The 24,030-nt window shown below is 39.6% G+C and overlaps 2 protein-coding genes across 2 annotated transcripts; both read left to right on the top strand.

Annotated features, from left to right (window-relative positions):
- The first annotated feature begins 15,416 nt into the window (after positions 1-15,416).
- Positions 15,417-21,575, top strand: LOC124201827 (probable serine/threonine-protein kinase DDB_G0284251). The gene is made up of 8 exons (XM_046598068.1): positions 15,417-15,653; positions 15,793-16,229; positions 16,325-16,415; positions 16,499-16,705; positions 16,953-17,094; positions 17,193-17,392; positions 19,233-19,385; positions 19,554-21,575. Exons 2-8 carry the CDS (start codon positions 16,196-16,198, stop codon positions 21,214-21,216), a joined length of 2,490 nt encoding a protein of 829 aa, XP_046454024.1. The 5' UTR covers positions 15,417-15,653; positions 15,793-16,195; the 3' UTR covers positions 21,217-21,575.
- Positions 21,576-22,148: 573 nt separating this feature from the next.
- LOC124202919 (WD repeat-containing protein 18-like) lies at positions 22,149-23,719 on the top strand. The gene is made up of 5 exons (XM_046599425.1): positions 22,149-22,325; positions 22,386-22,667; positions 22,738-22,905; positions 22,980-23,187; positions 23,280-23,719. The coding sequence occupies exons 1-5, from the start codon at positions 22,149-22,151 to the stop codon at positions 23,717-23,719; spliced, it is 1,275 nt and encodes a 424-aa protein (XP_046455381.1).
- The last annotated feature ends 311 nt before the right edge of the window (positions 23,720-24,030 follow it).

Below are 24,030 nucleotides of genomic sequence, written 5' to 3'. Positions count from 1 at the left end.
TCCATCCCAGAGCTTATCCTCCTGGTATATTTAACACACGGTGCGCAACTTATACAAGAACACGCATTTTCTGGGGTGTTTACAAAATTCACCCCCGTTGTTCCACCCATCACCCCCCCCCTCCCAGCTGGGCCCCCTGACCCTTCGCTGTGTGATGCTGATGGATATCCTTACTACCACTTGTCGCAGAAAAAAAATTTTGATGGCGTTTTTCCCTTTGCTAGTTGTTGCGTTATTCAAGATCGGCTATTCTCTGCTGTGTTGTCAGCTGAAATAATGTAATTACAAATAAGTCCCACAATTGCGCTATTACACCGTAATACCGGACCTCTTTAATAGTCCTATGATAAAATTTTAATTATTTCTTCACCCCGTGATTTCACTGGTGACAATAAATTATTGCACTAAAAAGAGATAAGATGTCGTATGATTTAAGTATACCTTGCGATACCTTGCAACTTTACTAACACAATTTTTTTTTAGTTTGAAAGTGAGAGAATATCCCATCAGTTTATAAAAACTAAAATTAACAAAAAATTCTCCCGAATTGTTTTTAAATTCACAAAGTCAGTGATGTATCGCCACTAGTCGAACTGCCCCGGAACAGTGCGGATACACAGGATCAAAAGTTTAACAATGGATAGAAATATTGTATTGAGAGGGACACATGGTATACAACGTGATGCGATACAATAGACTGATCCCGGTTGTATGGCTTGAATGTTCTTTTATGTTCTAACTGGCGGTAGTACCTGAAACTTTCTGTTTGGGTCTGTTCTGCGTGCTTCCGTAACGTGCTATGCTATTCGACTAAAGGCTATTTATCTAGCCGTTACAATATATAAAAAAACAGGTAAGCCTACAGCTAACGTATACCACAAGGTTTATAAGTACATTGCATTGGAATAGGGTCAGAATAGGGTGGGTAACAGATTCACTGTAAAATTTTAAGTCTTCAACACCCAGAATAGGGGAGAGAGGGCTCGTTACAAAATTCTTGTGTCTTTTTTTTTGGGAAGGGGGGTGCTCGTAACATAAATAATATTCTTTGCATCCAACAAAGTTTTATTTATGTAGTCGTTTCTTTTTCTTCGGCTAGCGTTTGGCTGAACGAATGAAAGAAAATGATAAACAAAAAAATAGACCCATCGTCGACTTAAGAAGAGAAGAAGTTGGAGGCATTGGCATTGGCACCAGCAATTGATTGCGACGAGAAATGCGGCGCTCTCTCTCTTCTCTTTTCTTTCTTAATTCTTCTTCTTGCTTGCTACATTCAAGGTTCGTGTAAGTATGTAATAAAGTAAGGCTGGACCATAGCTGCTTCTGTTGAACCTTTTCATAATCAGCAGCGGCCACTGCAGCTCGTCCCTCCTTACCCATTTCTCAACGTTTTATCTGGTTTTTCCTATGCTATTCGTCTGTTTTATTCTGTTTTTCCTCCTCTTCTTATTCTTGTATATCTTTTTTGAAGTGCAGAAGAGACGCTTGCTGTAGCCGCTGCTCTTATACTACCCCTCCCAGCGCACGTGAAGAGAAAAATAAGAAAGGTGAATCACAATTCATTGTAATTGGTGTTTCTGGGGGGTACCACTAGTGCTTTAAAATGTTTAGAGGGCAGTTTTGTTTGAAAAATATTGTTGGTTCTGCTCGTCTTGAGATTCTTTCCAATAATCATAATGTAGCATTGGTTATGCAAAGATTGAAAAACTTACATGCTATCGACACTCCCACAAGCGCATCTCTCACGTATTCTTCTACTGCCTTGTATTTAGAGGGAAATTATTGAATTTTGTCCACAAATTTGCCCCATTTTGTTGTTTTTCCAAGCCTCTGTCTTTGCCCAAATGGTTACCAGCAAACAATCCAGAATTCTTTCCTCCCATTCCAAATTAGATTTCGAAGCTTTTGGTATTTTCTAATTTCTAGTAGAATCGATCTTACAATCAAGAAAGTCCGTTGACTACATCTCGAAATCTTAAAAATCTTTACAGAATCTGGTTGAAAAAAATTGAATATTCAAGAATTGACAACTTGTCAAATTTATGCCTGCAGTCGTCAATTAGTTGAAAACTGTGAGACGAGAGATGGTTTCGTTTAACAACAGCCTTGTTCCAATTTATTTAAATATTCTGTTCCTTATTTAAAAAAAAGAATGGTAGATTAATGCTAGAAAACACTGTTCAATTTCAGGGTTTTAGCGACGTTTGACTTTAAACGTATCAATTTTAGCCTTTGTACGATCATTTCTGTTGTTTGTTTTGATATGGGAAACGACAGAATTTTCGATTGTTTTTTGCGAATGGTTTCATTTTTTGGTTAGCCAAGTTTTATTTCGTATTGCAAATTAATAATAATAAGCAGAAAACATTTCTAAGAAATGGATGGTAGAAAACAACTAAACAAACTTGTTTTTTGACACCACTGCATCAGGTTGCTTCTTTCTTCCTCCAGTTGTTTCGTTGTCCAGGTTGTAGTACAGGATACGTGTTTTGCTTGATCAGCTTCTTCTTCGACTATTAGTATAATCTTACCAGGTTTTTAAAATACAAGAAGCTGAGCAATATCGGAAGATAAATTTGGAGAAGGCAGAAAAACTTGAATCTTATCCTTTGTATGGTACCATGAAGAAAATATCGGCAGCCATATTCGAGTGGGAACCATCTGATATTGAGGTTCTACGAAAGGCTAAATGAAATAAGAACGGTAATAAAGAATCCCCCGAGAATGTCAAAAAAGAATAATGAAATCATAACTGGCTCGACATTGTCGAAGAAGAACTTTGAAGGATAGAAAAAACAATCCATTTCATTAAAAGTGTACTGCCTTCGTTAAACATATCAACGGACATTCTAAGAATTCCAAATTTTGGAGACGGAGTCATGGATGTGAGGCACGTATCACGCGGAATGTACTCAAGAACCCCTCAAGGCTTGAAAAAAGTGGCGTTCATCACTTCCTGTCTATTGGTGAGAATAGTCTGTATTGCCACTTGAAAAGTTCTATGCCAGATACGCACATCCAGAAAAATAATGAAAATGTTAGCTCATCAATTAAATTTCATAGATTGACTTTTGGTTTTTGTACCCATAGGAACTGCTGCTAACGATATTCAATTTCAAGCGTTTTTGCTCAATTTGCTGCTAAAGATGCCCCAACGTCAACAAAAAATTCGTCGTTTGACTACCATGTCTTTGAAAGCATTCGGATTTCAACTACCATCCACCTGCGGTTCACTCGGATGAGCTTTTTTGGGGGTATTACGGAAGATATAGAAGAACAGATAGAAAAAGACATGACGAATGAAGAAACTATCGATAACCAAGACCAAAGTGAACAAGAAAGCCTAGATCCTGAAATGTAATTCACTTCTGAATCGTTAAAAAAGCATGTGGTTTTGTCTAAGTATTATAATGAATCTGATCACGACGACGAAGAAGACGCCAAGCAAGCTAAGGATTTTAGAGGTATCGAAGGATGGGACAGAGTAGATCACCTGGCTTCAGCCTTATTGAAACCAGAAAGATTGTGATTGGCAAAAACGAAAACCGGAAACATAGTACAGTTGTATGAATCTTTAAAACCAAAAAACCAACAACGAATCGTTTACTCCCTGAACGATAAAGTCAGCTCAAGGAAGTTTTGATAGAACGAAGAATCATAGTGGCCACATAGGAGACAGTGTTTCAAAGATGCTTTGTTTCAGCTGGTGTTCCGTCTTGCAGTTTTCTAATAAATTAATGAAACCACGTTAGGTCTTTGGCAAATATTACTTTTTACATTTTAGTTAACAACTCTAAATCATAATCTCTAAATAACTTTTTCTTCGCCAGATTAAAAAATCCGATGAGATTTGACAAGACCCAACTTCTTTTTTTTTATGAGTAAAGCTGCTTTCATTTAGTATGTGCTCTTAATAACAGCAGTTGCTTCCATAAAAAAAATGTGTAGCACCACAAACAGATGATTCCATAGATGGTGAGATAGTATATTGCGCCAAAGAGGAAGTAAAAGTTTATCAGTTCTAATCAATTTACACCATCTGGAATGGTTGAAATTTTTGGAATGTCTGGAAGTCTAGAAAGAAGGGAACAACGAAAAAAGGAAGGAAGAATCTCTGAAGACAGCTTGAAGTGGGTTAAAACATGAACAAGAAGTCGAGAAGAGAGAACATTTACACGAAATGCACGAAGCCAAGCCCATCAACAGTGAACTCTTATAAAAGACAACTGAAAAAGGGAATTCATAATTAAGCTTATACTACTAAGCTTATACTCGGAAACGAGAAACAAAAGCGTCCACACACAGCAAAACGAAAAATTTCTCTTCAGAGTCCCACGACGTTAAAAAAATATTGATATGTTTAAATTAATATTTTCAGACATAAAATATTGTCTAATTGACATTTATTTTTAAATCTGGGAAAAAAATGTACCCTGAAGAAATTGTGGTTGGGAACACCAATTGTTGGTAGTCTGCTATTATTTTCGAAAAGGTAGTGTAGAAGTACACTTGACTTCACGTGACTTTTTAATCACGTGAGTTTATTGTTTGTGAATATATTGCTTATTTTTTCGGTGACATGGGGCATGATACACAACCTGCTACACCTAATGCTAAACATCTAATGAGGAACAAGAAGCAATATTGGACTAGGATAAGTTTTGTTGTATTTTTTTGTTCTTCGCTTTCTGGTACACACACGGTGTTGTTGATGAAAACTGTTCAAATAGTGACGTAGGGCTAGTCGTGTGACATGAACGGAAACGATTTCTGAGAGGAAACTTGAATATTCTTTCGGCGAATTCTGGGGCACTGACGTAACGCATGTCCTGCCAAGATTTCTCTCGGGAAAATAAAAAATATGTTTAATTGCAATTACCACCATGTTGATGGCAAAGATGAAGTTGGTTGTATCTAATATTTGCTGCGCACTGTTAATTAACATCTCTCTTTCTTACTTGACATTTCTGCTAAATAATGAACGTGTATTGTATCTTGTCTTATACTACACACAAGTATACAACGCTATTTCACTTTTTTAGTTCTCTAATTCCAACATATTTTCTCTCCTTCTCGTTTATTGACATAATCCATCAGACCGCTTTTCTTCTCAACATGCAGCTCTGTCTGGTTTTCTCTGATGTATTTCACTCTTTTTGCCTCGATCTTGACGTAAGAGTCAATGATACCATTTTTGAGTGAGGGTGCCTAGCCATAACGTAAATAAAGTAACCGAAGATTTAACACGATTTAGCTCTTACTTGCCTAACTATTAAGCGTGGGACTCTTTTTTTGTTGGGTTGCAGATCGTCGTTCTGCTCGACTACCAGTCCCTCTTCTTCGTCTTCCTCGTTGTCAAACTTAGTATTTCCATTAGCTGCGGCCATTTCTTCACGAATTAACACACTAAAGGATTGGCTTACATGGGGATTAATCTGCTCCTCTTCATCCTCATCAAAAATTTTGCAGTTGCTGCCACTTCATCTCTTCCCCTATTACTGGTGGTAGTATAAGGCATATTGGTATGCCAACCGCCTTCAACGTTGTGTAATAGCAGAGGATAACACATTGGATCACACATCGGCTTTTGTGATGTCGCTTAATTTTCTGTCGCTGACCGGAACTGGTGGAGCTCGACCAGAGGTAAGGAAAACTACAGCAATCTCTTGAGCTGTCGATTAGTTTTAGTGCAGGTATTCTACATTTCTTCTATTAAAAGTGATAATCATGCGATAGTGTAATGAGGAAGATTTTTGGCTTGGCGGCGAACGTATTCTTCTTCAAGAAATCAACGCATGGTCTGGTTAATCAAGGAGTGCGGATTCTTCTCTCGAAGCATAACACCTAACTTTTGCATCAATACCCAACAGCAACCTGACATTGCTTGTATATTTGCCTTGTAAACAGTGATGCGTAGAGTCAAGCAAGTGAACCTAGTCCTCCATTTCTTTGTGAGCCATTCGATGTGTTCTTGGAATTCCTGCTCGGTTGCGCTCAAGTTACATCTGCGATGAAAAGTTACTTTTTCTTCGGTTTCAATTAGAAAAAGTTTGGAATGTTCAACCGTATTTCTGGCTCGCATCTCTTGATCTTCTCACTCTCATTGATCTTGAAGTTCTCCGACTTTCCCAGATAATTTTGCAGCATGGTCTGTTCTTCACGAAGCCTAGCTGACTCCTCTGCACCCGATTCATCTTTCCGCAGAGATTTCTTGCACAATGCCTGCGCTTGAAACCTAGCTCGTTGCTCTTCAGGAGGTTCTCTGTTGCTATCAGTTGCCATTCCTGCCTGATGTTGTTGCCTTGTTTGGCGCTCTTCCACAGAATCAATAGCAAAGAAACTCTTGGATGATAATATTCTTATCTCCAGTTTATTGCTCGAGAAATAATTGCCGCTTTATGTTGACCAAGAACTGCTTGCCGCTCTGTCTCGACTAACAGTCGAGAAGAATTTTTATCTTAAGTTTGTTCGTGTCGAAGGAATTGCTGACGGATTCGTTGATTAAGCAGCCTAGCGTGATGTTTAGATTACTCTCGAAAAGACTCTTATAGAAAATAAAGTTTAGTAGTATACAATATAGAATGAAAGACGGCATTCAGAGCCGTAGATCGAAAACAAAGAACATATATCATGGTTCAATTCAAACTAGTGAGTTGAGTAGGAACAATTGTAGTGCCTGGACAACATAGGTATATTGATTTTTGTCTAATTTTTATTTGCTCGTTGTTTTTTTTTCAGTACAATACAAAATACCAATCTGACATAAGAGTTACAAAAAAGGAAACAAATATTCAGTTTGTAATTTGACGGGATAAAGTTTAAGAAATGAATGTTGTTGATCGCGAACGAAAAATAGTGGACGGCTATGTGTTTACTTCTACGATGTTTTTCAGGATCTTTGATGATACATCTTGCACTTGCGTTATCGAAGTTTATCGTTGCCGTTTGATTCCTCAAAAGTCGATATCGCCATAAAGTGTAAAATTGAAAGTACATGGGGTCTGTTGCTGTATGCCAGTCCGTCTTCGACGTAGATAATTAGAATAGTATATTCTCCATTTGAAGTCATCCGAAAATAAACACACTCCATGTGTGCCTATTAAGGTAGTAATTGGTCAGGTTTTGGCAAGGCAGGGACCGTCAATCGTTGTCCAGCAATTTGTTCTTATGCTGGGTTCTGGTCGTTCATTTGGATCAGGATTTGTGTTTTGATTTATCGTTCCTGTTCCGTTAGGGAATTGATCCTCTTCTTGCGGAAGATCAATGCGATTGCCGAGTTGTTCTTCAAGGGTTTCCGAGATTTCCCATCGTATCAGCGTTGTAATCACACTCCATGCATTCGTTGTTGGCTTGAGAACCATATATTACTTCAGATAGCTGTCCATTTTGCTCGTTATTTTGATTAAACTCCATGCGATCGACCTTGATTAGCAAGTAGTTTGAGAAATCAAATTTGCTTCACACTGACCGAACTGTTAGACAAAAGAATATTTCATGCGAGATAAGTGGATTGTAAATAAAACTTAGAGTTACCTGTTTAATGAACAAATCAAAGGTAGATTTCATGAAAGTTTTGGTCTCAGCTTTATTCTTTGAGAAGTCTTCTTCGGGTGACAATCCATTAGGAGATTACGTCAGCTTAAAAAATAGGAAATTCTTTGAGATGTCCTTAAAATCTCAAAATTGTTCATTGGCAATAACGTCTCTACTTATTATTATTATTATTACCATTTCGTGGTTTTACAGAAACCAACCCTAACTCCTTCGAAATATTTTGGCTCCAGTTTGTTCCTCTTCTTTTGTGGGATATGGTCTTGTATGCAAAATTCTTGATGAGTGATACATTTGGCTTCCAGTTGTTCAAGATCTCAATTGGTGACTTGATCCTTGAGCTTGATGGAATCCTTTTTCAATTGTAGACAGTCGCAATTGAAAGCCTCTGCCCAAATTCAGCACTACTGGCAAGCATCGAATTTCGCGTGCATGCTGTTTACCCTTTCCAATGTTCCGTTCTTCTCAGAGGTATACGTTGCGCTCGTCCATTTTGAAGTCACTACATTCACATATTTGATCCCGCTGTCGGATCTGAGACGCTGGATGGTCTCGCCCGTTCCATTTTTTAAGAAGGCGACGAAAAACTGTAGATGGCATAGCACTTTCGACTTGGACTTCATAAAATTGATCTTGATCAATCCTCTTAATTCGTTTTTGAACAGTATATAAAACCTTGCTCCTCCCAGTGATGCGTAAGACATTGGTCATCAAACGTCTGAATGGATTCTTCCACCAATTCGGCCCATCTTTGGTACGCATTCGTGTATAGTCACCATCTAGAATACAAAAATTAGATATAATTTAATATAAAGAGAGCGACATAAACGGTACATTCCTGTTACGTAACAAAACAACTAAAATTATTAATATTTTTTTTCATTATATATCTCATTCAACGGTACACACTTTATTTTTATCTACAGAAATGAAATAAATAAAAGTTGAAATTCTAGCAAGTCGCATTTGTTATTGAGTGATAAGAGTGGATCTAGTGTGCAAAACTGGGATGAGCAAAGACTTTGTTTCAGTGTCATCAGTTTCAATAGGGAAGTTACACATTTTCAAACACTGATCGAATCTCTGTTTTTGGCCAACTTTTTTATGTCGTGATACATCCAGAGAAAACAAACACACAAACACTTTGACTTTTAGGAAGAACTTGGGAATCGTTTAAAAAAAAGTTAAAAGGGAATCCTCTTCTTCGAGAACATACTAATATCCAACAGCCGAATGTGTGTTGATAGATTTTTCTTTGACAATAAAATTTTCGGATTTCTACAAGTGTTATCACGTGAAGATTTTGGATTAATACAGTGAAACCCAATTGTATTGACATTATCATATTTGGATTTCCTTAACATCCTAGGTCTGCTGCTTAATTCTCCCATTCTTTTGTAAAAGTATGCAAGATGCTTTCCTCTTTTTTGTATAATATGCATTACTTTTCTAAGCAGGGTTCGAATGGAAATAAGGCCAATTCGTTAAGAGAGCACTTAAAATAGATACAATCATTAGCAAGTTGAATTGGAGAATGAACATTATAAACCAGATGTTCGGCATCGTAGATCAAACCGAATTGAAAATCGTAAAAAACTAGACATTTTTGTCTTTTAAGATAAAATCTAGACAGATATTCGTGATTTGTATAATGTGCTATTTATTTGGCACTTTGTTTTCAGGTCTAATAGCATTGAGATCATTTTCAAATTATCTTCTTCCATTCGTTTCTCTAAGCGCCCAAGTCGTTCCTCAATTTTGGCCATCATGCGTTGTTCCATATCCTTGATTTTCTTGTCTATTATCATCTCAATACTGTCAACATTTTTCCTATCTTGATTGAATCCTTGCATTAGTGAGGACAGCAAATGATTTGCGCCAGCAGATTGCCCCGAGAGAACTTAAAAACACTAAGAACTGCCTGTCAATCTTCAATAGTGCAATGTAAACGGGCGTATGAGATCTCTGCAGTAACAAAAAAAAGCCCAAAACCACCTACGCGGGCCATCTTCAAACATTTCCCAATCAAACCATTTCATGAAGAATTTTTCTGGTGAACAACATTCATGCTAGAACGTTGTCTACTGGTGCAAATCGCGTTTTTTTAAGTTTCATTCATTAGGAGAGGAATAAAAAAAAGGTGGCCCTTGTGACGTTAAAAACGACTGACGGGTCTAAAAATTTACAACGGACGAGCCTGGGCCCGTATGTTGGGGCCTGTATGTCTCACATCCATCTAGACTAGGCTAAGGGGAGAGAAAAATGCGACATGCAACGTGAAAGAGTAAAAGATTATCATATTTTATATTTTAGAAAAGTGTCTTGTAAAATGACTGGATCAGTCGGAGAGAATCCATTCAATTCTTTAAATCCATTAAAGGAAGTCCTTTGCGGTAAAGTCGTTGCCTAGAGCAAAATTGAATTCAATCTATTTCAAGAATGTCTTTTTCATTTAGATGATGAGTTTTATCAATTGGCCCAACGTTACCAAAAACTAAAATCCAGAGCCATCCATCGTTTCAAAACACCGACAAGGATCATATGCTATATAATCAAGGGGGAATTGTTTGCCCATGTCTAGAAAGTCGAGTCTTTCAAGAGGAGAATCAAATTTGTGGTAAAGACGATCTAAACGACTTCTAAAGTCATTTGATTTTTTATTTTGAAACCACACTGGTTGAATCTCTCGCGTCCCTTTTTGCTGGATTAGGACAGGATTAACAACAGTCAAGAGCAACTTTTCTGCAATAACGGTGGTAAGCTTGACTAGATGGTGGGAGTCGTTACCATATGGTACACCTTCTTAATGTAAAATCAACATCTAATCAACTAATGGATTTAAAATAAATTACAGGTGATGTTTGATTTTTGCTCCCACAAAATGCTACAATTGGCTATATTGTGTTGTGAATTCCTACTACATATTCCAATACCTGTTCAATTTATTTTCATATAAAGATCACTTGCAATCAGTTCGAAGCATGTCAACTAAAAATAAGAAGCAGCACTCGACTGATCCTTATCTAAAATTTGATGATCATGCTACAGGTTATAGTCATATTGGTTCAATGTTAAGTCTACGAGAAACTTGGAATGGTACACATCATTTAAATAAATTTAAATTGGTTTTCTTTGCATACCAAGTAAATGTGGCCAATCAATAAAATATTCTAATCCGGCTTATTTATTTTTTTTTTTTTGCTAAAGACCATATGGAATTTATTCGATGCATTTCATCATGTAAAAAGAGAAAGAAGCAGTCGACGGAATCATCAGTGGAAATTGATGGTCGTGCTACAGGTGAGTTGAACAGACACCCAAAGTTGCTACTATTTTACTCATAAAAAAATATTGTTCCGAAACTTTATATTTGAAGTTAGAAGATATCGATTGCGAACACGAATTAGAAGACGATCAGTGCATTATCTCCTTCTTTATGACATCGAGGACGAATCATCCATCATAAAAGGTAAATAAAGATTAAAATTTTAATTCAAGTTCGTTCGTTACACTATACTTTATATTTTTCTTTTAAGTTCAAAATCGGTGGGCAAGAAATTTACACTTGTCCCCTTTCATGAAAAAAAAATTATTTCTAAAACTGCCTCAACATCATTCGTTAAAGAACTGCAAGTTGAACTGAATCCTTACGTCCTTTCGTGTTTTTTTTTTAATTTCAAGAATTGTAATTTTTTACAAGAACGCAACAAGAAATTTCCTGGATGACGGAGCTGAACAATCAATCGTTAATAGCGCTCGTGTTTCCACAAACAGCAAAAGCTGCAATGGTGTCACTGGAGGATAATATGATAATTGCAAATTGCAATATTGGATTTCAGATAACGATTTTGTTTTAATTTTGTTGTTTAGAAGGGTGGAATAATGGCAAAAAGGGGAAACGATTAATGTACTGGTGTTCAAAAGTTTTAACGGTCTTCTGAAGCCAGAAGGATTGCCGAAAAATGTAACCTTATAAGGCCTCAAAGGTAGGCATTCAAAGATGTGTGTAAAAACATTTTTAATCTTTTAAAAGGTATTGAAAAAATTTAATTTAGTTACAACATCTTTGTCATAATTGTACATGTGTTGTTTCTTTTTTTTAGAAAAAGTGAATTGCATTTTGCAACTAGAACTAACCACTGGTTAACATTAGCAAAACGCAAAAGACTAACTGAAGAAGAAAACATAGATGATGAGTAATTACTATTTATTGGACCTCGGAAATTACCATTTTCCGCTTTTCGCTTTTCCGCCAACGCCGGCCCCGCGAAAAGCCAATGAAGCCGCCGCCACCCCGCCGCCGCCGCCGACCCCCCAGCCGCCGCCATCGGGCCGTTTCTGCACTTTAATGTATGTATCTTTATCTTATGTATCTTGTTTCCGAATGTATCTTTTATTTTATATCACTTTTTTGCCATGTTGCAGCAGCCGCCTGTTTTTGCCTCGCCCTGCAATTCCGCCAAGCTCAGTTGCTCATCCGCAACCTCGTCCGCCATATCGTCCGCCATCTCGTCCGCCATCTCATTCGCCACCTCGTCCGCCATTTCGTCCGCCACCTGGTTCACCATCTCGTCCGTCCATCTCGTCCACTCCTTCGATGCGCTCGAGTTTTCGCAGTTCTGGTTCGCGTGTTGTATGTTCACGCCATTGCCGCCGTATTCCGCCTCGGCAAAGAACTTTGAACCGAACAAATTCTTCGTTTCAATGAAGTGGGAACCGACAAGAAAGGATAAATATTTAATTATTTATTTATTCTTACCTTCTCGTAGGTATTAATAATTTAATTTTTCAACAGTGGGGGTGAATGTCAACGTGAACCTGCTGGACGGTGGGCATTTTGTGTACGATTGGAGCGCTCTTATGTTCATCATGCTGGCTTTCTCCAAAGATCTCATCAGCATTGGGATGGCGTTTAACATCTGCCTCATGCTAGCCACGCTGTTCAAGATCGGAATTTTCTTCTGGTGCATGGCAGTTGAATCTGCGAAAGAAGAAAATCGTCTTTTCTTTAAATGGCAGTGTCTTATGACCCAGCTTGTGTCAGGCATTGTCCTGGCCCATTGAGGCAGGAGGATTTCAAATGGATGCAGTAGCGATCTTTCTTCTATTTTCCCGTTGGCCGCCGTGTGTGCTGTTGCTGTGCGCGCCCTTCTTAAACTCACTGCAACTAGGTTGCTAATTTAAAAAAAAACTGAAATCGCGAAGCGCCATAAGACGCCATGCTAAAAGCGGGCGAACACTGTACCAATTTCGCCGGTAGGTACTGTATGACTGAACACGTTTTTTTTCTAAGTCCTTGCGAAAGAAAACAAATTCAAATTTTGTAAAAAAAAATGTGAAAAAACTCGCATTTTTTACAGAATGTAGGAAAATTCTATCAATTTCGCTTTAAAAATATAGAAAATAAAATAAAATAAAAAATGAATTTTGACTGTTGATTTGAACCTACGTCATCTGATATGGGTGCTCGACGCTCTTCCAACCTGGCTTCCAATCCAACTTGGCTTCCAATTGGTTGCAGATTCAAAAAAATTGCTAATCATAAGGCCTTTTTGGAAGCAACACGATTCAGTAACGCTACGCGTGGTGGCAGCACCATTTATCGTGGCAAAGGACTTTGAAAAAAACCTGAAAAACCGAGGATCTAGCCTTATGGGAAATTTCCTTATGGGTCTTTTACCATGACACAGTAGTGACAGTACACCAGATTGGACACAAATGAGATTTTCGTATTTGTGGAGAATGCGCAACGCAGGATGTTCTACTGCGCTCCATTAAATTTACAGTGTTGTCAAAACCAAATGAAGCAGTGATTTAAATCGAAATAAAATAATTTCGCAAAATCGCTAAAATCTAAATATTAAATCAAATTAAATCATTTTAAAAAATGATTTAAATCCCAATTTAAATCCCAATTTAATTCATAAATCAAAATTATCAAAAAATTATTTAAATTAATATTTATTTATTTTAATCATTTTTTAAATCAAAATCAAAATCATATTAAAAAGATTGCCTGCTCTTAAATTATATTTGATTTATATTTGAAAACAAAATAAGGTTAATTCCAAATTTTTATAAATTTTAAATAACAGTAAATCCTCCAAAAGCAAAATTTGACTTGTTAATTTTAAAAAGTGATTTATTAGCACAAAAATCCGCAAAAATCAAATCTAAAACGCAAAATTTGAAAACGATTTTAATCGAAATCATTTTTGATTTAAATCGTCAAAGATTTTGACAACACTGCAAATTTATGATTGCTATCATCGTATAATTTTATTTTAACTTACTTTTAATACTCTTTCATATGATGCCATCAAGATTGATGTCATATCTTTTTTTAAATTAAGATGAACATCTTTTAATTTTTTAATACGGCAAACAAGTCCAACGTCAGGCACGTCAGGCACAAAAATTATGACTTACCGTGTTATCAATCTGAAATGAACTAGGCTATTAATTCAATTCAATTTCATCTTACACAGCCAGTTCAAACACTCTGCAACTAGGTTTGCGCAATAGGTTTGCGAAACAACAGACTCGTCCGTTATTAATAAGGTTTAAACTTGGTATTCTTCATAAACGAAATTGTTGCGGCCACTGCTGGATACGGAACCACCAATATCATGCTAGTTGTTTATCACGAAATCATACAGATTTTCATCCTATAGGAGACGTCTTATACCCTTGAGGCTTTTTCATTTTTCAAAATACGAGTTTTGTTTTATATTCAGAAATATTTGGTATGTACTCAATTCTCCATTTGGAATCTTGATTTCGACAGATGTTTGAGTTTGACGACATACATTCTAGATCGATTCACATCAAAGGATTTTCAGGATCTAATATGGAGTTTGAGAAACAACGTATTTTATCCCCCGTGTGTTTTCTTCCAAGATTTTCTGACAAAAGAATGGCTACTGGCCAAAGAATCCCCAAGTCCGTTTAATCTAAGACAACTGTGGTGTCTATCTTGGCATTCTCTAGCTACTTGCTGCATCTATCGGAGCTGGGAAAGGAGCCAAACGCTTTGAAAAGAGCTCCTAGAGGGCTGGGCGACGTAGCCTAAAAGAAAAGAACCGAAACAAAGCTCAGATGTCTTTGAATTCAACTCGCACCAAGAATTGGGGCAAATAGTAGACTGTGCCGTCTTCCGCAGAAATCCAAAAAGATGTGTAGTACTAGTCAAGCAGGAGAGAGAAACAAAAATCAACGGCGGAGTATATAGCAGACGGATAAGCTCATCGAAAAACGAACATTGTGCTGGCGAGAGGAAGGAAGTGAATGAACTCTGAACGTGTTGTCCGATCGCACGGAGAGTAGAGAGCATTCGGTCGAGACGAGGACCCGCCAGTTTCTTTTCCTTACTGTAAATCAAAACGACCAAAAATAGCCGGAAGCTGCTGGCCTCTCGTCCATCTCTCTCTCTCGGGCGCGCGTATCATCAGTCGCCATGGTCTACTACAGAAACGGAGAGTAAAAGGGAATAAGATAAAAAAGGAGAAGAAGAGGAGAAAGAAATCTTCGTGTCTATTTTCGAGGGGCTTTCTATGTGCTCACGGGGTATATATGAAAGGAAAGAGAGGCGATCTAGTATTTATTTGTTTCTTTTTAGGCGAATGATCGTCCAGTTTACGGACTGTTCCAACTGGAATGTGAGAGTGGCCGATATCTTAATCTAACGAACAGGAAAAAAAAAGAAAAGAAAGCAAGGGCTGTGCAAAGGCTGAATGGAGAATTATCATTCAATCGATAGCTGGTACAGCTGATACGCAGCACGATGGGCTAGAATAATGGAAATAGCCGGTTGATCGGACGAGATAATGCGAGAAGAGTGCACGGTATGCAACTGCAGTCGTGGGAGAGCGAGAGAGAGAGGGAGAAGGAAAGAAAGGGAAAAGGAGAGAGACAGCTATAGCGCGCACGCGATGAGACGGGAAACGTAACCGTGTGCCGTGCTGTTTTTAGCACACCGTGATCCAGTGTGTGTGTGGGTGCGTGCGCGTGTCGTCCTCGTCGCCGCCACCGCCACCGTTTTTACTCCACTCTTCACACTCAGCCCAGCTCTTTAGTTGTTCAGTCTGCACTTCCAGTGTTTGGTGAGATCGAATGGACTTGTTGAATTCAACCTAGAATTGTTTTGTTTATTTTTTTTTCTTCCTTATTCCCCGGTTCGGTTTGGTTTCATTCCTTTCCCCGATCGTTGTCTTGATACCGATTCAATTTACATCCGGAAAGTGTCCCACCTAGGTTTCAGTTATACATCGCGTGACTACTGGATGGGAACGAATCAGTGCTCTCGTGCTTAACTACCATGTGATTATAGCGCAGCCGAAAGCGAGGAAAAAAAAAGAATTTACATCCGCGATCGAGTTGGCGTCAACACGCACCTTATGTATACTCTTGGTTTTGGAATAGCCGGGATAAACATCACGCCAACACACACACCAGCAGACCGTACGACTTAGTTCGTTAAGCAGCAGATACGACGAGCGTTGGAACCTTGTTTTTTTCGCCGCCCAGCAACATACCTTGAATGTGTTTACAGAACAACTCGGCTGATTTGTTGCTTTACGTTTTTGCGTGGTGACAGATCATTTATTCGGCGAGCGATAGGAAAACTAAATTTCCCAACAACAAAATGATTGTGGTAGACGAAAGTGAACCGGTGGGAGGTAAGTGATCCATATCAGTTATCAAATAGGTTTCGTGTTAAAGATATGTGTGTGGTACTGTGGTTCACTTCCTTTAAAAAAAAAAAAAAAAATAGAGATCGAGCCGCCCTTTGAATCGCGAGATGTCCAAATACGAAGGGGTCTTAATGTTCGGGATTTCTTTGAAATGGAAGAAGAAATCGGCCGGTATAGAAATTTTCTCTTTATTTATTACCTTCATCTTTGTTTGTTGTTATCTAACTGTTGGCTTTTGTTGCTGGTCTGCACAGAGGTAAATTCGGAACTGTGTTCAAGTGTCGAGAGAAGAAAACTGGTCTCCGCCTTGCGGCCAAATTCGTCCAAGCGGCCAAAAAGGCCGACCGGATCAACGTGGAACGCGAGGTCGAGATCATGAAATCGTTGCGTAATCCCCGACTCATACAACTTTACGACGCCTTTGACGACGGCAAGAAAGAGATTTGTCTTTTGCTTGAACTGTAAGTCGTCCCCGTTCTTCCCTTTTCAATAATAAAACTGGGGACCAGAGGTAATTTCGCATGCATTACTACTGGAGCAGTTCTTTTTTTGTTTTTTCTTGATTTTTTTGTTTTGGGGAGGGGGAGAGAAACGGACGGACAAGGATTGAGTGCTAACAGCTGAGCCAGCGGTATCCGCCGAGAACGACGCTTGCCTGATATTTGTTTTCGTTTGCATTTTTCCCCTTTTTCTGGGCGCCCGGCTAAGCATCGAAGGGGGCGAACTCTTTGAACGGGTGATCGACGACGACTTTGTGCTGACGGAGAGAGCCTGTGCCATCTTCATGCGGCAAATCTGTGAGGGCATCCAATTCATCCACCTCCAGCACGTCCTACATCTCGACATGAAAGTTAGTTTTGATTTTCTTCACTTATTGTCTGATTTCATTGTGTGTTTTTTTCCTATACAAGTTCTGGCTGTTATTATAAACTGAATGTTAATTTCCAGCCGGAGAATATCCTATGCCTGACGAGGGCTGGCAACCGGATCAAATTAATCGACTTTGGACTGGCGCGTCGCTACGATCCATCCAAAAAACTGCAAGTCCTTTTCGGCACACCCGAGTTCGTGGCACCCGAAGTAGTCAATTTCGACCTAATCGGCTACGGCACAGACATGTGGTCCGTTGGCATCATCGGATATGTCCTGTGAGTCACAAAACTTCCGTTTCGCACTTTTAAATTCGCATTCAGCTGTTGATTCTAAGACTCACGCAGCAAAATTGCAATGCCATTATACGTTCAGCATGCAAAAATCAGTCAAAGAAACCATCCGAAACTTGGCAAAGAGCATTTCGGGCGAATTCAATTGTCGAGAAATGCATTCTCTCTCGTTTGTCTTCTGTTTTTCTTGGACTAGGAAAACTAAGGTTGGCGTTTCAATTTGGAAGCGTTCACACTTTCCCATTCACCTTTTATTTTTTTATTTTTATGCGAGCGAGAAAACCATGACAGTGTCTAGGAAAAGAACTTTTTCCACGAAGAAAAAAACGTGCAAAATAAAAAGGGGAAATAAAACCAAAAGCTTCTTTCAATCACGAACAGCCGGTCTGATGATTGCCGGAGCCAACGAAAGCCTCCTTAGGGCGCGGTCATGTTTTCGGCAAACTCTGTATACTTCAAATTTAGCCAAAATGTAGGACTTGGACTTCATATGTCGAAAAGAAAGAGAGAAAATCGGCCGACATGTTTTTATCTTGACATTCCACACGCCTTCTTTCTGTAGCTAAATCCGTAAATGAAATACAGAAGCTTTTAATAACCTTAATGGGTTTTTTTCTCGAATTATTAATGTCTTGTTTAGAAAATGCCAGAAAAAAGGGGGGAAAAAGACAAGCTGAAAAATGAAGAGCTAAAAAAGTGCTGTGCGATAGCGTTCTCATTCATTCAAGAGTGTTAAGGAAAATGTGGTCGTTTCTTCGCATTTACTTTTGAAGCGAACTGGTGTCAACAGGAAGCTGAAAGTTGCACAGACGCAGACGAAAACGTTTCAACTTTGGGTTGCCAACTTTTTTCGCGAGACGGAGCACGACCGCTGCCAAAGAATTCAGTGACTAATTATTTCCGACTGTTGCGCTCGACTCCAGGGCGCTCTATCTCACGTCTTGTGGAATAGCTGTTTATATTCGCCTTTTGTTGTGAAAAATGAAAACTCCGTCGCCTGTAGACACGCCCTGCAATATTGACTAGCGATCCATTGTCGTCATATATATTGGTCTCCTTTCGAGAAAACGGCTTGTCGAATTATTATTACATTCTTTTTGTTTCTTCCTTTCTTTTTTTTTCTTTTAAATTCTGTTCAGCGTCTAAATGTGAGCTAGCGGAGGCTTGGCGTGTGTTCTGGCTCTCTACCGTTTAGTCTCCTGCTGGGTATGCCAAAGATAGCTCGTCCTTTGCGGATCGACGTCATGCAGCGCATACCGATTCCTGGTCGCCTAACCACTTCCTCATTAAAAACCCTTACTGTTGTTGTTTTCTTTTTTCGACTCTCCCCATCTTTGTCGTCGACAAAGACAGAAAGCTGACAGGCGACCTTGGTCCGATTTACAGTATATCGAGAATTCGAGACTGATGCATATCAACGCCACTTCTTTTGGTTGTTGAGGGCGAAATTATTATTCACGATGGGCCAATTTAAAGAGCAGTCTAAGCTCCCCTGTTATTGCTGTTTATTCAAGCTGGAGGCGAGCCAAAGGGGGTTTTGTTCTCGGTTTCAACAGACCAAAATGACCTACTTCAGCACATTTCGTTCTGCTGTGAGACACGCCGATTGGCGTCCGTTTCGACATCGCCACCGCGAATGATATTACTGAGCCTGCTTCGACGTGCTCTTCGTTGATGAATGAATGCATTTCTTTTTTGTTTATTTGGTTTCAGAGAATTTTTTACGACATTTGGCGACTGTTTGTTCATTTCTCTACTATATTAGCCTTTGCTAGCCGTATTGTATGCGACGGGTGACTTGACTGTTTTCTACTCTAAATTGCAGACTTTCTGGCCTATCGCCGTTCATGGGGGAAACGGATGTCGAGACAATGGCCAACGTCACCATCGCCAAGTACGATTTTGACGACGAGGCTTTCAACGACGTCTCAGCTGAAGCCAAAGATTTTATTTCAAAACTTTTAGTCAAACAAATTTCGTAAGTTAACCTATATTCGCCTTTTAACTTTAATTGAGCTACTTTTGCTCCAGTGGTCTTATTAATGTTCTATAATCAGAGTTTTAATTGACTCCTATAATTATAATTTACTTTTACAAACATAACGGTTGATTCTAATTTATTTTCAAATATTTTTTGGGATAAAAGGAAGCGCATGACTTCCACCGAGTCTTTAAGACACCCTTGGCTCAGACCGCGGCCTCCTCTTCCGACAGTTACTCCAACTGCCCAGCAGGAAGAACAGCCTTCGTCTACAACTAATACTTCCACGTCACCGACTCCTCCATCGCCTCCGCCTACCGAACCAGTTCCTATTGTCTCCAACATATCGTTGGTGCCGGAAGCAGTAGTAGTCATGGATTCAAGAACAATGCCGACATCCGTCTCCGACATTGAGCCGGACAAACTTCCCCCTACACTAAATAATCAAATTACAACTTCATCATCAGATCAGCAGGAAAAACCGACGATAGAAGAAAGGATGAATTCGAAAACGAAACGAGACGTTCCTAATGCCGAACTGGCCAATCAATCATCTATCTGTTCATTAGATAATCAAATTATGCCTTCGATACCAAATAAAGACGTTCAGGACGATCAGCCAATGCCGGCCCCAAAAGTGAATAACTCGATAACATTGCCGGAAGCCCCTGGTGTCAAACAGGATTATTCATCTACTTCATTTTCCGCTACTCAGAAAAGTGAAGATATACCCTTCCTGCGCAATAACGAAAATCTGTCGACTTCATCGACAACGGCCGCAGAAGTAAAAGATCTAATGACTCAACCGGCCGTTTCGGATGTTAAGTCGACTAATTCGTCAGTTCCAGTACCACATAGTAAACCAATACCTCAACCGCTAAATCTAGACAACGCGTCGATTTCGTCGTCAACGCAATTAGCTGATTTTCCGGACATCTTGCAAGTGGCTAAAGTAAATTTGAGACAATTCGTTGAGCGCTGGAACTCGCATCCCAACAGCCCATTTCAGCTCAATTCGGATAGCCCCCGGAGAACAATATCCCTTTTGATCTCCAACTCGCCATCTCAGCTGGACGCTTCGTCTTCATCGCAGCCGGACGCTTCGCCTACATCTCTAAAGGGCATGTCGCCATCGCCACCTTGTTCGATGCCCACATCACCAGTCGTTAAAAATCAACCGACAGAAAAGGTGCTTGATGCCGTGTCGGATCTTTTGAGAGAATCAGTCAAAACGGAAATAGTCAGCACCGAAAACCAGTCAAATCACTCGTCTGTCGTCGTCGAATCCAATGGCACCACCAGCAAGTCCGTTGTCAAAACAGAAGCCTCCAGTTCTAGCACTAATACCGTCGAGGCGGCCATCGAGCAGACATCGGTTCTACTCAAGTCAGTCAAAGATTCTCTGATCCGACAAATGGAGAGTGGCACTGCTGTTCGAGACAGAACCGGTGCCCGTGTCTGGGATCGTAAAGGTAGTTCGCCCGCCGCACCTCCTACTTTTGTCCAGCACCGACGAATGCCTCAAGCTGCATCCGTATTCACGTACGCCGTGCAGAAATTCGAATCTAAACAAACTAAACAGCCAATTTCGTCGAAATTCCGACAACCTCAAGAACCGAAGCCGCAAAAACCTCAGCGTCAACCCAGTCAGCCTAATAATGAGCCTGTAGGAAACATAGAAGACTGGGAGGTCCATCCACCAGTAGAGGCACGGTCATTTCTGCCCAAAATTAATAAGCAAATAAACAAATACACAATAAGCACCAGTTCGTGTTCTATGAATAACAGCTCGACCACCGTTATCAAAATGGAATCGCATAAACCGTAATGTTACTAATTGCTGATGACTCATCAATATAGCGTTGATTGTTGCTTTGTAAATAAAGGATTGATGGTAAAATGTGTTCAAACTGAACGATCGTTTAGTTACACGGCCTTCGATGTTGTATTCAAGGTTGTATTACTTCTTACACCGGTGAAACAAATTTGTTTGATGCAGACCGATGTTAACAGCCGTTTTCCGTTAATCCAATTCACGCGTTGACTGCTGTGCGACATTCATCTAACTGAAATCAAATTTGGCATTGCGTATGTTGTGACCTAGAATTCATGTACTGTGAAATTTATGAGAAACTCAAAACATTGTGATTGATGATTGGATTCGAATAAAAAATGTTAACACACCAACACCAAATCGTCATTCAATTCTTACGTTATTATACTAGTGTGTTATTTATCAACACACGCGCCAATCAACAACTCTGTTTGATGACCTGCTACACCACACCATCTGATAATTAACAAGCGGATTTTCTCGATTCATTTTTGAGGTTGTCCGGACAACAATGTGCAGTTTGCCAGTTTGCTCCCGTGTCCCGAAGCTTTCTTCACCAACTCACCAGAATCGAAAACAATCGACATTTTCGTGTGAATGTGTACGATATGCAGTTAGTAATAGTCGATCTCGGGGTACTATTAATTTCGTTTTCGTATCGACACAGTAGCGCTGTAAAAGAAATGCTCCAGTAATTCATCGCTTTCTCTACCGTATTTATTCATTTAAAAAAATGTTGCATGCTGTTTTATTTTCTATCGCTAGGTGGCTAATTTTTCAGGATTTTATGATGAAGCAGCTGAAGTACAGATGGAGTGGCTAGAATAGCAGACGTCTTATTCTCCACGTGTGTTTAAAAAAAAACACGTCGTTCGTTTCTCGTGATTGTACTGAATGTACAGAGTTTATTAATTTGAATTTCGAAAATGGAAGTTGTCGTTACAAGCGAATGTTCGGGTCAATTATGGAATACTTGTATTTGGGAACCTCTCACTGGTACGACATTGAGAACATTTAAGGGTGGAATTTCTGGTTCTCAGTCACTCAACATTGTCGGGGGCGATTATTTGCTTTCGTCTTTGAAGGACAAACCAATTATACAGGTATGCATATGATTTTTATGATTGTGAATGCTCCATATACCAATTGCTTATTGAATTCAGGTCTGGGCGTTGAACAGGCAAGATCAGATCACAACCAAAATGATCATGCCAGGCATTATTCAAGTGTTGGTGATGTCACCTTGCAATAACTTTTGCGTGGGAGCCTTGAGTGAACAGTTGCTGATCTGGCAGGTGTCAACTGGAAAACTGGTGGCTTCATTGAGACGTCACTACCAAAATGTTTCTGATGTGAAATTCACTGCAGATTCTTCACGGTTTATAAGTGCAGGAGCTGAAGGTCTCGTTCTGCTCTGGAGTTTGGATACGGTTTTGCACACCAAGGTTAGCATATCGAGTGTGAATTTTTTTTCCTTAATGCCATCGTCTTCTCTTCATCATTTATATATTTCAGGAGTGTGAACCAGACTCAATCTGGTCTGACCATTCCCTGCCGGTGACTGGCCTGCATGTGACAAAATCTCTGATCCAGCCCTTGGTATTTTCAGTATCGCTTGACCAAACCTGCAAAATCCGTGATCTCAATACTGGCAAAACATTGTTCAACATCCAGTTCAATGGGGTATATTAATGTCACTGGTTCGATTTCACGAGATTTCTCTCAACTAATAATAAACCTCATCCTTCATTTTCAAGCCTTTGCGTTCGGTTGTGGTCGACCACTCTGAAGAAAGTTGCTACGTCGGTTCACACGAGGGAAAGATTTACCGACTAGATTTGTTGGATCCTCCCCGCAGTGTCGAACAAATGGTGGACGAATCGGCGTCAAGGAAAATGTTTGTCGGCCATGAGAAAGCTGTCACATGCCTGAGCGTATCAACTGGTGGCTGCCATTTACTAAGCGGTGAGAAAAAAAAAACAATCTCGGTCAATGATTATTTTTTTAAAAATCCCTTTCTCAACAACATATCTTTCCATTTCTTTGCAAACAAACAGGTTCGGATGACGGTAGCGCTCGGGTATGGGACATAGCCAGCGGCCAGTGCGTCCGTATTCTGGCTCACCGTGGGCCCCTGACGAACGCGTTTTTCGCTCCCAGATACAAACACTTGGAGACGGACAAATTCCATCCGCGGATTATCATCAACACATTTGAGAAGAAACGCCACGACGGACAGCTGTTGAGCGCCGAAAATGAACTAAACGCCCAGGTGTTGATTTCTTGTCCGCCTTTGATGGAATCACTCGACTCGAGTCAGGGAGCCGAGGCTCTGTCCTTGTCGGGCAGCAACGCCAGTGGAGGCCATCAAGTGTCTGATCAAGTCACGCAAAACGAGATGGGGCGTTTGAAACTCATCAATCGCCAACTGTACGCCTTTGCAGTCGACAAGATTTTCAATGAAGATGCGGCGATCACGACCAAGAAACGAAAATAATTCTCTTCTTTTTTCCTGTCCACATTTTTCCAAAATTGAAACAAATAAAAAAAATATTTGACTGAAAAAAAGAAAAAGAATTTGGGGCGTTGGTGTGGGAAAAATGTCAAACCGCAGGGAGTTTTTAACGTGTGGATCTCTATTTGTTGCCACATTGATGAGATTTTCGCAGAGTCGCAAGGGGGACTTTTCCAGGTACTTTTAACAATTGAAATTTCTAGCCTCCGTGAATAATAAAAATGGGTGTCAAATTGATGTTGACACTTTTAGCCGAACAAAAGGAGACAGGTTGGAAAGGTCTTGTTTGAGTG

Source organism: Daphnia pulex, chromosome 9 (assembly GCF_021134715.1).
Source record: "Daphnia pulex isolate KAP4 chromosome 9, ASM2113471v1".
In the NCBI taxonomy this organism is placed as follows: Eukaryota; Metazoa; Arthropoda; class Branchiopoda; order Diplostraca; family Daphniidae; genus Daphnia; species Daphnia pulex.
Note: the sequence above shows the minus strand (reverse complement) of the source record. Positions and strands in the feature narration are given on the sequence as shown.

Excerpts from the sequence above, each read along its gene's own strand:
- LOC124201827 (XM_046598068.1), top strand. The coding sequence starts at position 16,196 with ATGATTGTGGTAGACGAAAGTGAACCGGTGGGAG. Across the intron at positions 16,230-16,324 it reads CGAAAGTGAACCGGTGGGAG|AGATCGAGCCGCCCTTTGAA; the intron begins GTAAGTGATCCA and ends AAAAAAAAATAG. Across the intron at positions 17,393-19,232 it reads GGCATCATCGGATATGTCCT|ACTTTCTGGCCTATCGCCGT; the intron begins GTGAGTCACAAA and ends TCTAAATTGCAG.
- LOC124202919 (XM_046599425.1), top strand. The coding sequence starts at position 22,149 with ATGGAAGTTGTCGTTACAAGCGAATGTTCGGGTCAATTATGGAATACT. Across the intron at positions 22,906-22,979 it reads TCAACATCCAGTTCAATGGG|CCTTTGCGTTCGGTTGTGGT; the intron begins GTATATTAATGT and ends TTCATTTTCAAG. Across the intron at positions 23,188-23,279 it reads TGGCTGCCATTTACTAAGCG|GTTCGGATGACGGTAGCGCT; the intron begins GTGAGAAAAAAA and ends GCAAACAAACAG.